The sequence below is a fragment of the Chiloscyllium plagiosum genome, unplaced genomic scaffold (assembly GCF_037043375.1).
Source record: "Chiloscyllium plagiosum isolate Xiang-an unplaced genomic scaffold, Cpla_swu_hap1 HiC_scaffold_13, whole genome shotgun sequence".
Lineage (NCBI taxonomy): Eukaryota > Metazoa > Chordata > Chondrichthyes > Orectolobiformes > Hemiscylliidae > Chiloscyllium > Chiloscyllium plagiosum.
In genome coordinates this window covers 24,414,696-24,428,850 of record NW_028270151.1, presented here as the reverse complement: position 1 = coordinate 24,428,850, position 14,155 = coordinate 24,414,696, and the positions used below count along the sequence as shown (strand labels likewise).

Below are 14,155 nucleotides of genomic sequence, written 5' to 3'. Positions count from 1 at the left end.
TCTATCTTGGAAAAGACTGAATGCCCTGCTTGGTGCCCTGCTTTGGTGGAACCTTGTCTGTTGATTACCAATGTTATTTCCCTGTCCATCCCTCACAGGTGTACAAGGGGGAGGACACAACATTCCAGATCTCAGGCCTTCAGACGAACACAGACTATCGGTTTCGGGTCTGCGCCTGTCGACGCTGCCAGGACATGTCACAAGAGCTGACTGGACCCTTTAGTCCTTCTGCCATTTTCACACTACGGAGGAAAGAGTCCCCTCCAACCAGTGAACTGCGAACCGCAGAGTTGGCCAAAATGAGGAGCGTGATGCCCAGTGACGAGCAGTTTGCTGCCCTCATCCTGGTGGGATTCGCCAGTTTATCGATTTTCATCGCCTTTGTTTTACAATATTTCATCATGAAGTAACAGAGGGCGAAGAAAGCAAAAAAAAAACATTACGCATATAATTCTTGAGGTATAAACGTAGCCACGTAATAGTACCAGCAAAACCCCATTTAAATATTCCTGTTGAACTTCTATTAATCATCTTTTATTTTTAAGTTTGTTTATCTCTTTTCCCTTTCCCCTTTTTCATTTTGGGTTTACCCCAGTTCAAAGGTTAGTCAAAAATAAAAGGGGGAAGTGAAATGAAAACCACACTGGCTCTTTTCTGCACCTTTTCCGGAAATTACTTTGACCCCTTCACCATGGGCATCACCTGATGCCAGGTGGGAGCTGCCCTCCTGCTAGGGATGGGTTCCTCACTGCATGAGGTTGCTGTGAATGAGTTAAAGTATTCTCCCAGCTGAGATTTCAGTTGGAGGTTTTAGCATTTTTTTATATATATATATATATATAAAAATATATATTTTTTAAAAAAATATTTAGGCTGGGAGGGAGGGTGGGGTGGAGAGAAGAGAGAACGAGCTTCAGATTGTTCGGAATCGACTATTGGTTGACAGCCCAAGGTTTTTATTTCATGTTAAGAGGAACGCAATGGGCATCATATTTAGTTCCACTGTAAAACAGGGGATATTTCCTCTGGTGTTAGCAGTCAAATCTATCTGGCAATGAGGCTGCTACATTACTGCAATTATGCTGTGGTAGACCCCTTCACTCTGCTCCTGCTCACTGCCCTTAATGTTCCCATCATAAGTGAGGGTTACAACACAGCACACAGAGGTGCAACTGTCGCTGTAAGATGTGGGATATTTCTAAGGGGATATGGTTGGTGAAGAATACCCTCCGAACCACATCCCCATTACTTTTCAAATGGGCAGCAGACACTACTTTGGGCCCCTTTCTCCCACCTGTCCAGAAACTGCACCCCCTCCCCCCCCCCAACACAGGGCATGGCAGTGGTTAGCCGCCTCTCAACTCATCAGTGGGGTTTCCCGCTGTGAAGGTGCCTTACCTGCAGTCGTCCTGTTGGATTCCACATCCACTGCCCTTTCCGAACACTGTACCCTCAAACACTTGCCTTCTCCCTGCTGCTTTTGTACCTTTGCTTCTCTCGAGGAGGTCTCCACTCCAGTTGCAGGAGACACACTGCCAAATTCAACACTGCCATTCAATAGGGACTGGACTTATTTCCCAATTTTGTTCTTTACCCCTACCCCCTTTCCATTCCATCCTTTCCCAACCCCGAACAGCCCCAGTGTTGGTCTAAGGCTTTAATAACCTCCCTGCCTGGTGGAAAGTTTAAAGAAGTATGATCCGCAAAATCTCCAGTTCAAGTCCCAGTTTGTGTTGGATCAGCTGGGATAGGTGCTACAATAGGCCTCAGTGCCTCTGGGATTCTGGCGGGCTGCTTGGAAGATGGGGTGGGTGGACAGCAGGGTTCATTGTGCCAATAGGCCATTGCCAAGTGGTGGCACCGGGGCCAATTTCGACCTTTGAGCTGAGCAGCATGCTGTCAGGTGACTCTCTGAGCTCCCTGTTCAAAGAAGTTCAGCTTGTAGAAGCTCCCACTGCTACTTTTAACAAAGACCAATGCTGAGGAGGGAAGTGCGGGAAAATAAATACCTCAGATTCCTGCTTAGCTTCTCACATGACTGATAATTGCCTAAAATCTCCAATGTATACGCACCAAAACCAATCTAAAGTTTTGAAAACAAATGCATTGTTCGTATAACGTTTAGTTTATATGTTACTTAATCACCAAGTCCAGTGATTTTTATAAACAGCCATTTTGGAATCCGGTGGCCATTTTGGAAGGAACTATCCCAGTGCTAAAAAATAATTGTAGCTTGGTACACCTGCTCAGAAACCAATTCTAGGCTGGGAACTATGTGATCAAAGTATCCACGATGAGCTGTTGAAATTAAAAAGCCTATTTCTGGCCACAGTCATGTTGACGGTGTTGGCACAGTTCCATGGGAGACCAAACCAAAAATATATTTTTTCTTACTATTATACAGAAAATGATCATTTGCACTTTATCTCATTCTCCACTGTCTCCACTGTCCTGTCACACCCACAGAGATACCCTGAAGAAGGGAATCTGGGAGGGTTCAATCTGACAGACCGCATCCCTCTTCTGAATCCAATGTCCAACCAGTCCAACACCGTCACTACTGGCAGCCGGCAGCGCACAGGGTTAAAAATAAAAAAAATTAGCACAGCTTCATTTAGATTCCAGTACCATGGTGCCTAGTCCTGATCCTCCCAAAAAGACCTACTGAACTGAGGCTGAAATGTTACAGCTGACATAAGTCACTGTCAATACCCCCAGACCAGTGCCGATATAAAGTGCTGGAAATACCGAGTAGATCATTCATGCTTGAAGACAGTAACAAAGCTAACATTTCCAGTCTATGCCCAAGCATCAGAATTCTTTGCTTCTCTCTTTGCTTAAACCTCCTCCTAGCTCCCACCCACTTCATCTCATCAGCTTATTCTCCTATTCCTTACTCTCTTGTCTGTTCATCCAGCTTCTCCTTAACTGCATCAATTATTTCCACCTCACTATGTTTCACATTCTCCCTATGCCCTGGATGAGGACGTTTATCCTGACTTCCCAAAAGGAATTATTAGTGACTACCTGATATTTTTGACTCCTCCTTCTGGTCTCTCCCGCAAGTGGCAACATCTGCAGTAACGTCTTCTCCATATCAACCTCATCAAACCCTTTCATAATTTTAAAGTCCACTTGTCAATCACTCCTCAGTCACTTCTGTCTGGAGAACAGAGTCCCATCCTGTTTGGTCTTTCCTGAAAACCGGAATCTCCCAGACCTGGTGTCATGCACAGACAGGATAGAGTACATGGAATGTAGAAGAGGTAAAATAGGATGCCTGTCCAAAAACAGTCATGGTATTCCCAAACCGCTGTTCAATATGGATAGACCTATATTAAAATTGCATCACAGAAACAGGCCACTCAGCCCAAAGGATCCATATGATATGTATACACCACCTCTTTAATAGGATGTGGGCAAGGCTAGCTTTTGTTACCCATCCCTTGTTGCCCTTAAAAAGAGTGGCTTGCTGGGCCACTTCAGAGGGCAGTTAAAGGTCTAGCAGCTTACTGTGGGGTTGGAGTCACATGTAGGTTAGACTGAGTAAGGAAGGCAGATTTCCTTCCCTAAAGGACTTGAATGATCCAGATGGGTTTTTACAACAGTTGATAATTACATGCTCACAATCACTGAGACCAGCTTTCAATTTAGATTACTTACAATGTGGAAACAGGCCCTTCAGCCCAACAAGTCCACACCGACCCACCGAAGCGCAACCCACCCAGACCCATTCCCCTACACCTAACACTACAGGCAATTTAGAATGGCCAATTCACCTAACCTGCACATTTTTGGACTGTGGGAGCAAACCGGAGCACCCGGAGGAAACCCACGCAGACACGGGGAGAATGTGCAAACTCCACACAGAGAGTTGCCTGAGGTGGGAATTGAACCCGGGTCTCTGGCGCTGTGAGGCAGCAGTGCTAACCGCTGTGCCACCATGCCACCCATAATTCTAGATCTTTCTTTTATCAATGAAATTTTAATTTGTCTCTAGGACCTTTGAGTTACTAGTTCAGTGATATTACCATGATGCCACCACTTCCCCTGAACATCAGGCTTTACCCCACCTCATCAGTTTCTCATTCTGCTTTTCACTCTCCGTCTTCCCCTTAGCAACGTCTATGTTGCCGAAAATTCACCACACCAGAAAAACCTTTGAGGGAAGTAAGGATTTCAGACTATCTATACTTTGAATCTGCGAGGTGCAGATTGTGTTGCTGCTGTGATTCTGATGTGGGGTACCCAATATGGCTGCAGACAGGGAGGTCGAATGTCTGACATTGGCGAGCAGATACCCATTGTTGACTGGCCAAGGGCAATGTGACTTGCTGCAGAAATAGTGAAGGATAGAGTTCAGAAAACCAATTGGAGATGGAGAATGCAGGCCATTGGAGAGACAATCCAGGCCAAGTCTCACATGAAACGGAATCAACACACAATAACTCATGTAGTTCAATGATAGTTGTCCCTCAGACAGACATTGGACTCAGGCGGTACACAGCATGATCCCATGGGGGCCAAGTGGGGTCAACTGACCAGTACACATGTTTCCTTCTGTGACATTCGAATAAAGGAAATAGGTTGCATTTTGCATGGTGCCTTCGATGTCCCTAAGACATCCTAAAGCGCTTTACAGCACATTGAAGTGCATTCACTTTGTCATGTCGGTAAACATTAGATCCGACAAGCAGTAATCCAAGTTGGTGTTGGTTGAGACAGGTTTCCTGCCGTTGTTCAGTGAAGGTCAGGTCAGAGATTTTGTAATGATAGTATCATGTGGTGGAGTAATATCTGAGAGGAAAAAGAGGTCCATGCATTGCTAGAGCCCAACAATATCTGCTCCCCCCCCCTTATCAGTCTGGTCTCGTTGTTGGTGGTTAAGCCCCAGGATGTTGGTAACTGGATGCTCAGTGGTAGCTATTAATCACGTTTGCTGCAATAGGTGGAGTACAGTGCACACTGTTAGAACAAAGAGGTTGGAATATCGTCCCACACAACCCTAAACCCGACTGATCCTCAAACTAATGGGCCCAAACGTTAATCACCACTGATGTGTGTGAGCTCAGCCTCAAGCTCTGGTAATCCCTCCGGCCTGAAACCTTCCACCACTCTTTCCCTCTTTATGATGCTCCTTTAAACCTATGTCTTTTGGTCGCCTGTCCTAATAGCTCCTAGAATTGCTGCATCTCACTGAGTTTGGTCACTTCTCCTGTGATTTATCCTGGAATGCTTTACCACCTTAAAGGTGCTAGATTAATGTGAGTTTCTTTGTTGCTGATCAATTAGTGTTGCTCATTGTATTTGGGACCTCGATAGTCACGTTGGGCATACTGTAGTGTTGTGAATTCTGCCGCAGGTGTTTTTGAGGTAAATGAAGACTTGTTGCTTGTGTTGTCTCCAATTCTCGCTAGCTGAAACCGTTTTTGCAGCGATGACTGGGAAATGACAGGCAGGCAATATTGGACGGGCGCAGAATGAGAAGAACCTGCTGCCCCTGACATGTTCCTTGCAAGCTCCTATCCTGCCCGCACTCCAAAATGACGTACCTAGTCCTTCTCCCCAATATCTTTCCTCGCCACTGAGCCCTAACCCTCCTCACACTGATAGTTACTCTTTCAACCCTGTTCGCTATCTACATCTGCACCAATAAGGTCACAAAGCAGAGTCCATTTGGCCCACTGTGTCTGTGCCAGCCCTTAGAAAGAGCTGTCCAAATAATCCTGTTACCAATGGTCTGTCATTGTAATCTTTCAAATGCTTTGCCTTCAAACATGTGTTTATTCACATGTGTAACCAGGACTACAGGCCAAGAGCTGGAAAGCTGGATCACTGTTGTCAGATCTTTGTTGTGCAGTGCAAACATATTACACAAATGACCTCTCCTTAATTTCTGTGGTCTAAGGCTAACAATCCCAGCTTCTATATCTCCCAACCTGACTGAGAAGGGCAATACAGAGGAACCTCAATTATCCGAATGACATGGGCAGGGAGTATTTTGTTCAGATAATCAAATGTTCAGATAATCGGATGTTTGGATGACACAGTTTAGCCAAACATCGGGACCTTGTGATCTGTTTGGATAATCCAAAATATGGATAATTGACTTTGGATAATCGAGGTTCCTCTGCAAGCAGTTTTTAGGTAAGAGATTCTAGAGATGATTTGAGACACTGAAATTTCACCCAGAGAATGGTGAGTGTCTGGAACTCATTGCTTGAAGGAGTGGTAGGGGAGGAGCTGGATGTAAATAAGACCAACACAATGAAATGAGGTTGATGTCTGGGTCCATAGGGAATTTCTGCAGGTTTTGGTTTCAATTAGTATCCCCGGAAACAACCCAGGAGGATCTCACACTGTGAAATTTTCATTTGGTACAAGCAATCCTTTCTGGTTCTGGAACTTTCTCTCGGATTAACAAACATAGCTAAAAGGGAACCTTCACTCCTGAACATCTCATTGGGTCCCTCAACAGGCTGGCACAGACACATAGATATCTATAGCACAGAAGGAGGCTACTTGGTCAAATCATGTTTGCACTGGTCAACAAAGATCTGAGTGCACAATCCTATTTTTCAAGCTTTTAGCCCCGTGAAACTGGAGGCAATGGCAATACAAATGAATATCGAAACTCTGCTGACATGTTAGGAGATTTTCTGACTCAACTACCTTTTGAGGCAGTGACTTCCAGACCTCCACACCTTATCTCCTCAACTCTCCTGGCAGCCTGCCACTTCCTACCTTAACTCTATGCCCTCTGATGATTGTCCCCTCTACTAATGGAAAAAAGTGCCTTCCTACACATCCTATCTATGTCCCTTATAAACTTATACACGCCTATCTGATTGTCTTTCATCCTTCTAAGGTAAATAATCCCACCCTATCCAATCTGTCCTCATAGCTCCAACCCTCCAGCCTGGGCTGCATCCTGAGAAATCTCCTGTGCAACCTCTGCAGTGCTATCACTTTCCTATATTGTCATGACTAAAACTGCATGCAGAAGACTGGTTGTGGCCTAACCAACATTTTGTACAGTTTCAGCATAACCTCTCTGCTCTTGCCTTCTAGGTCTTGGCTGATAAAGGCAAGTATTTCATATGCATCTGTAACTGCCTTATTTACCCATCCCATTGCCTTCACGGATTTGCATACTGTGGTCCCTCTGATCTTCAGTGTTTTCCAGAGTCCTATCATTCAGAGTGTAATCCCCTGCCTTGTTAAGCCTTCCCATGTGCATTACCATTTTAGCCAGTTTTCTGAGTTGAATTCCACTTGCCACTACTCTGCCCATCTGACCAGTCCAGGCTCTGCTTCAGATTGTATATCTTTAACCATTATTAAAATCATGGAGGTTTCTCCAAAGGATCCTTTTTGATCCTGTGAATTGCAATCCAAACATCTTGATGTTCCCTTTTAATTAAATTCCACAAAATCCCAATATTGCAGGACTTTGAGCATTGCCGAAAAATGAGTATTTTGTTGAAGCTTATTGTCTTGCAATCATCAGGGCAGTTTGCAAGAAACACCAATTTAGGGGGAAAACCAACATTTATACTGCATGAGAAGAGAGTGCTAATTAGTTTGCAAATAGACTCTGATTGGTCGAAACATTGCCATGGAGAATGCATCAATTAAAGATGATTGACAGGTAACTGCCAGGCTTTGTCCTGGTGGATGCGAGATAAAATGTCTCAACTAAATGTCTCTTTCCACAGAAGTCCTATTTCATTATTTGACTCTGAGTAAGAGGCCATTCAATCAACATAAATGTGCACGCCCAATACTAGCAGATTCACTGAAGTGATTTCTTAAAGAAAGAATCTTCAGTCTTTGAGCTCGAAAACTGTCCTCCGTGTCTCCTCCTACACAGTCCTCCACATATAGTCTCAGTGCCAGTCCTTCTCACTTTCTTCATTGTTCAATGTTGATCTAGTTCACTGAAAGGAAGATGTACAATTCTATGGCATCTCTCATGACCTCAGGATGTTACAAAGTGCTTTACAGTCAATGGTGTACTTTTGAATTGCACTCATATTTGTATTGTGAGCTGTTTGGAAAAGTCATTTTGTTATGCTCCCGGGTATCAATGCCTATTATATTCCTGTCCAGCATGCAGCTGTATTGATAGCAGCTAGAATGTATATTGTCATCCATATCCCAGTAATACTGCCAGTGCTGTAGTAATTAAATTCAATTGTTGATTTCTGTCACTGCCTGGAAATAGGAGCAGGAGTAGACCGTTCAGCCCATCAAGCTTGCTTCACCATTTGATCTGATCGTTTGCTTCAGTCCCACTTTCCTGCACACGTCCCTTGATTCGCTGAGAGACCGGACATCAGCCAATCCCAGCTTGGTCTGACCTGTAGCTGCTGATCTGATCCTTCTTTGATCCACACTACCAACTCTCCCTGTTCTTTTGCGATGACCTATGACATCTCGGTCCTTGCAGCATTCAAAGCCTCAGGGATTATTATTTCCTGATCCTCAAACCTCTCGTGTACTGGAGAAGTAGGAAAGTCCACCCAAAGATCGGTGCAAAAGCTAAACCAAAGGAAATGCTTTATTTGCTTAAGTTCACCTCATCAGGGTGCAACTTACTCTAGTTCTGCTAGAACCGCCCCAGGAAGTTGGAAGAGCAAATCCAGGTCAAACATGAAAAGAATTGTTATGTCATTATGGCACAAAGACAAATGGCTTCCTCTGTGCCATTGTTTGAAACCTCTGTCACTACCAAAGCTCCCCCATGATACCCATTTCAAAAGATATCATTACGGACACTGGTTCATTGCCTCTTGTTCATATTGGCCTAGATGCCAAATGTAGGCTGATAGGGTTTAACGTGGTGTCTTCTAAACACCACCCACTCCAATATGTATCACATTCCACCTTCTCTATCAGTCAGGATCTCCCAGCTTCCAACGTGCCATTCACAGTGAAGAACAAATAATATGCCGATAATTCCACCAAATCTGCCAATGATTCCCTCTCTTGGTCAGATGGTGAGGTAATGAGTATTTCTTGAACACCATTTGAGCAAACATGTAATGAGACTGATTACTATTACTCTAGGACCAGAAATAATCTGCCATTATAAGAGAGTTTACCTCAGAACCAGACTTTGCAGTAATAAGATCCCCAGAGGGTACGTGAGGTAATTGTGTGTATTCCTGCTGTTTTGTCTTGCCCCCTCCTGTCTGTCTGAAGCAATGGGGCAGCAAGACTCCCATCGCCAACCCAAGTCCATCACAATTTCTTTCATTCCAACATGTCCAGCTCTCGAAAGTTCTTCCGAAACATACTTTTCCAGCTGCTATTTACCTCACACCTAACCTGTTTGTTTTTAAATTAATGGTTTTTTGTGTTTGGGTTTTGTCTTCCCTATCTCTTTAACTCCATGGCTATGATGGAGAGTGTTGGATCCTGAATTATTCCTGACGTATATTTCCTTGGGAATGGTTCTCTTTCCACCTCAACATAGGGCAGAATCATAGGGAATTTTCAGGATTGAGAAGGGTTAAAGATCTGGGCTAGCCAGGGAGGGGTGAGGGTCTTATTGACTGTGAGGGGCTGGGTTAAACTTCCTCCATCTCTCACAGAGGTTTCACAAGTGAGGAAGGGGACATAGATGACTACGAGTAGTTGTCAAACATATTCATTGGGGCCCATCTATTACTAATTCCTCCATACACAACGCTGCCTCTTCCATCCCTGTGACTGCTTTTCCAAGTGGAAATTCCAACACATTGGACCCCCACAACCTCCTTGTAATATCGACCTGAAAGTCTCAAATGTGGCACCAAGTACCCTCCCTGACCAACCCATTCATACTTTGGGTCACCTTTGCTGTGCTCAACCACATCTGACCTCAGTTTTGCCTTCAACCATCTCTGTCTCTGTCCATCTCCTTGACAGTCTTTATTTCAATCACATACCTCCCCAGTGCAGCAAGCAACACCAATGCAACGTAGGATCATGTCCTATGGGAGAGATGATATGGGGGACAAAGCTTTACGACATTTCCAGCAAGCCTCCTTAAATTGCAACTTCCCAACCCTTGACCGCTACTATATAGAAGGACAAGAGACAGCAGAACACCTGGGAATAGCATCCACTGAAGTTTCCCTCCAAGGTACACACAACCCTAACCTGGAACTATATCACTGTTCCTTCAATGCTGCTGGGTCAAAACCCTTGAAATCCCACCCTAATAGTGCTGTGGCTGTCACTGCACTCCATGTCACTGCAGTCCAACTTGGCATCTCTGCACCGCCACCTTGAGGGCAATTAGGGATGGGCAATAAAAGCTGCCCCAGTCAGCGAAACCCGCATCCATGAATGAACAAAAGAATTGTGACTCAAAACAAACAGCACTAATTATCTTCAGCACTACATGGATAAGATTCTTATTCCGTTTGCCCCATGGTGTGTATAATGTCCATCGTAAAGGAAATAGCTACAGGTCTGAGCAACATGGGCACCTAGAGCTCAGGCTACAGTGCAAGGGGCGAACAGGGTAAAGGGCAAGGAACCGTTCTCTGTCAAAGGCAGAATGATAAATGTCAACACTAATGAGTGGTGAGAGAACATAGTGTCTCCATCCTTCCTGCCTCAGACACATTTTAAATGACTTTAGACTTGAAAACCAAATACAAAAGGAAAATCAACTGAGAGGAGAATTTCGGAACCCAGTCTGAGCCATTGCAACTCTGACCCATCTGCCTCTCCACATCCCCATCTCCCTGTCCAAACTTGGTGTGGGAGGAGGGGAATTCCAGCATTTAATTCATCAATTCTTATTTATACTTCTTATTGCATTCAGTACTTTAAAAAAAGCCAATTACAGTGCAATCCTATTATTTATTGTAAGTATGCGTATGTACTCATTTTATTTTTCTTCTGGGTGGCATGCTTTGTTTTTTTTTCATGTGTCATTTTTGAATTGATCCTATTTTAGGCATTTTTTTGCTGTAGGTGTCTCTTAAGTTCTAGATTTTTTTTTGTAACACTTTTTATCTCAAATCGGGAATTTTCTTTATGTCCTGTGAGTGGGTGCGTGCACACATAAGCTTGTGTGCTCTCTTCACCAAAAGCATTATTTGTGAATGAACTGTTTACACATAGCCAGGCTAGTAACCATACCTTGTCTTTGTTTTCAGGGTGAGAGGGTTTACCCTCTTCAACACTCGTAGTATCCATGGGGCCCAACCGCACAGAATGGGGTTGGGGGGAGTGGGGAGAAAGGCTTATGAACTTCCCCAGATTTCTTGATATGAGTAATGTCTCCTTTCCATGACCTGAATAATAACAACATACCCCCCGTTTCCCTTCACATTTCTATAGCTGATTGTGCCCCTCTGGTTATCAGTTGATGTAGCAATATTAGCATTGATTTATAGTTTATTCTCGCAGTTTTTTTATTATTATTTTCAATCGCAGAACTTGACAAAGCAATCAGAGCAGATAGTTACATTTGAGCAATTTGTTTTATGATTTAAAGATTACTTTCTGTTGCCAAAGCTTCAGGCATGTCTACTTTAACCAGTTTTTTTTTATTTAAACTGTTATTTGTGTTTTGTGATGCTTGCTTTTAATTTTATTCTTCTCTCTTTGAGGTCTCATGTACGTGTTATTCAACCTTCTAAAACGTCTTTTTAAAGAAAAATGATTAGACTGTACTTGTTTCAATTTGAAAGTCAAATTGTGTCAGGAGAGTATTGTGGTGCAGTGTTAGTGTCCTTCATCTTCGGGCCTGGAGGCCCGGAGTTCTATTTGAGTTGTGGAAAAGGTTGTCTCGTTCAGACCATAACTCACTAGGTTTTGTCTCTATGTCAATCTTGGTCATACCCGAGTTGAATGGACACTCACAGTAACTGCCCACTCTGCCTTGACCCACCCTGGAATGGAACAGTACAATTACAAGGCCAGAATTGTCCAGGTGCCCCATTCCAACTCTTCACCATCATCACGTCGTGTTGCTGCTGTGAGACTTCCACTGATTCCCCACCAATGAAGCAGCTCTCTGATAAGTTCTGAAAGAAATTAAATGCCTCTCTTTTACCTCAAGTGTTGAACGTACATTCCAAGCTTTTCATTAAAAAAAAGTAAATAAAAAAGAATGAAATCATAAACGTTTGTTGTATTGTAAATTTTAGATTATTTCATAAGCATTATATAAAACTGTCATATCAATTTTAATGTATAGATTTTGCAAATACTACCCTATGTATGTAAGACTAAACCTTATCTGTAGCGTACATATGTAATATATTTATGCCCAAATAAATGTTTTAATTCTTTCTGGTATTAGGGATTTCTTTGTGTGCTTGCATTTGACCTTCCATACCTTCTCTGAGCAAATGGGCTAAATCTTATAGATTCATAAAGATGTATAGTACAGACACAGACCCTTTGGTCCAACTCGTCAATGCCGACCAGATATCCCAACCTAATCTAGTTCCATTTGCCAGCACTTGGCCCTTATCCCTCTAAATCCTTCTTATTCATATACCCATCCAAATGCCTTTTAAATTGTACCAGCCTCCACCACTTGCTCTGGCAGCTCATTCCATACACGCACAACCCTCTGCGTGAAAAAGTTGCCCTTTAGATCCCTTTTATATCTTTCCCTTCTCACCCTAAACCTATGCCCTCTAGTTCTGGGCACCCTCACCCCAGGGAAAAGACTTTGTCTATTTATCCTATCCATGCCTCTCATAATTTTATAAACCTTTGTAAGGTCACCCTTCAGCCTCTGATGCCCCAGGGAAAAAGCCCTAGCCTATTCAGCCTGTTCTTAAAACTCAAACCCTCCAACCCTGGCAACATCCTTGTCATTCTTTTCTGAACCCTTTCAAGTTTCACAACATCCTTCCGATATGAAGGAGACTAGAATTGCACACAATATTCCAAAAGTGGCCTAACCAACATCCTGTAGAGCTGCAACATAACCTCCCAACTCCTATACCGATGGGGTGGCACGGTGGCTCAGTGGTTAGCACTACTGCCTCACAGCACCGGGGTCCCAGGTTCGATTCCAACCTTGGGCGACTGTGTGTGTGGAGTTTGCACATTCTCCCCGTGTCTGGGTGGGTTTCTTCCGGGTGCTCCAGTTTCCTCCCACAGTCCAAAGATGTGCAGGTCATGCTAAATAGTACTAAGTGCATTTGTCAGAGGGAAATGGGTCTGGGTGGGTTGCTCTTCAGAGGGTCGGTGTGGACTGGTTGGGCCAAAGGGCCTGTTTCCACACCGTAGGGAATCTAATCTAATCTAAACTTCTCCCTTCTGCCTGCCCCGATCCATATCCTTGCATATTCATGTGTATATCTAAAAGTTCCTCAAATGCCCCTATCACATCTGCCTTCACCACCACTAATGGCAGCACATTCCAGACTCCTATCACTCTCTTTGTAAAAACTTGCCCCTCACATCTCCATTGAACTTTCCCCCTCTTGCCTTAAATGCATGCCCCATTAACGTTTTAACTTTTCATCAGAACTGGCTAAATCTGATGTTTTTCTTAGCTAAGTGTTAATTGCGTGAAGTTCTTCAGAGAGTGTTTCACTGCAAGGTCGAGTGAGACCTCTCACTGTAACTTCCCAAGCTTACCTCCTTAATTACCTTCCAAAGTTCCCTCTAAGTTGTGTGGCTGTTCCCCTGTGCTCTGTGCATGATAACTGCCAGTGGCACACCAATCACAGTCAATAAATGTGGTGCTGGAAAAGCACAGCCAGTCAGGCAGCATTGAAGCAGTGGGAGAATCGTTGCTTCGAGCACGAGCTCTTCTGAAGAACTTATGCTCGAAACGTCGACTCTCCTGCTCCTCGGATGCTGCCTGACCAGCTGTGCTTTTTAACTCTCATCTCTAACATCTGCAGTCCTCACTTTCTCCGAGCAGACCAATCGCGGCATTGAAGCTGTTTCCAGGATTCGCTGGCCTCGGAGGTCCACACAGCTGGTAAGAAAATTAGAGGGAACGCTACTACCCAGTCTGCCTCATGGTCTCGTTCGGATCCAATTCCACCCTCTGGAAAAAAAACCATCACTCAGAGGATATCCTGGAATTTACCAGCATTCTTTGCACAGGTACCATCTTTAAAAGCCCATTGTGCACCCGTAGAAGTCTGACTCTATACAGTCTCTGACGTAGCGGTGG

The 14,155-nt window shown here is 44.0% G+C and overlaps 1 protein-coding gene across 4 annotated transcripts in view; it reads left to right on the top strand.

Annotated features, from left to right (window-relative positions):
- Positions 1-12,299, top strand: part of fndc3ba (fibronectin type III domain containing 3Ba) — a 352,878-nt gene extending 340,579 nt beyond the window's left edge. For all 4 annotated transcript variants that reach the window (XM_087993367.1, XM_043702595.2, XM_087993369.1 and 1 more), the window contains one exon: positions 99-12,299. In XM_087993367.1, the coding sequence (XP_087849493.1) occupies positions 99-410 (312 nt within the window). In that variant the 3' untranslated portion in view covers positions 411-12,299. The remainder of the gene's footprint in view (positions 1-98) is intronic.
- The last annotated feature ends 1,856 nt before the right edge of the window (positions 12,300-14,155 follow it).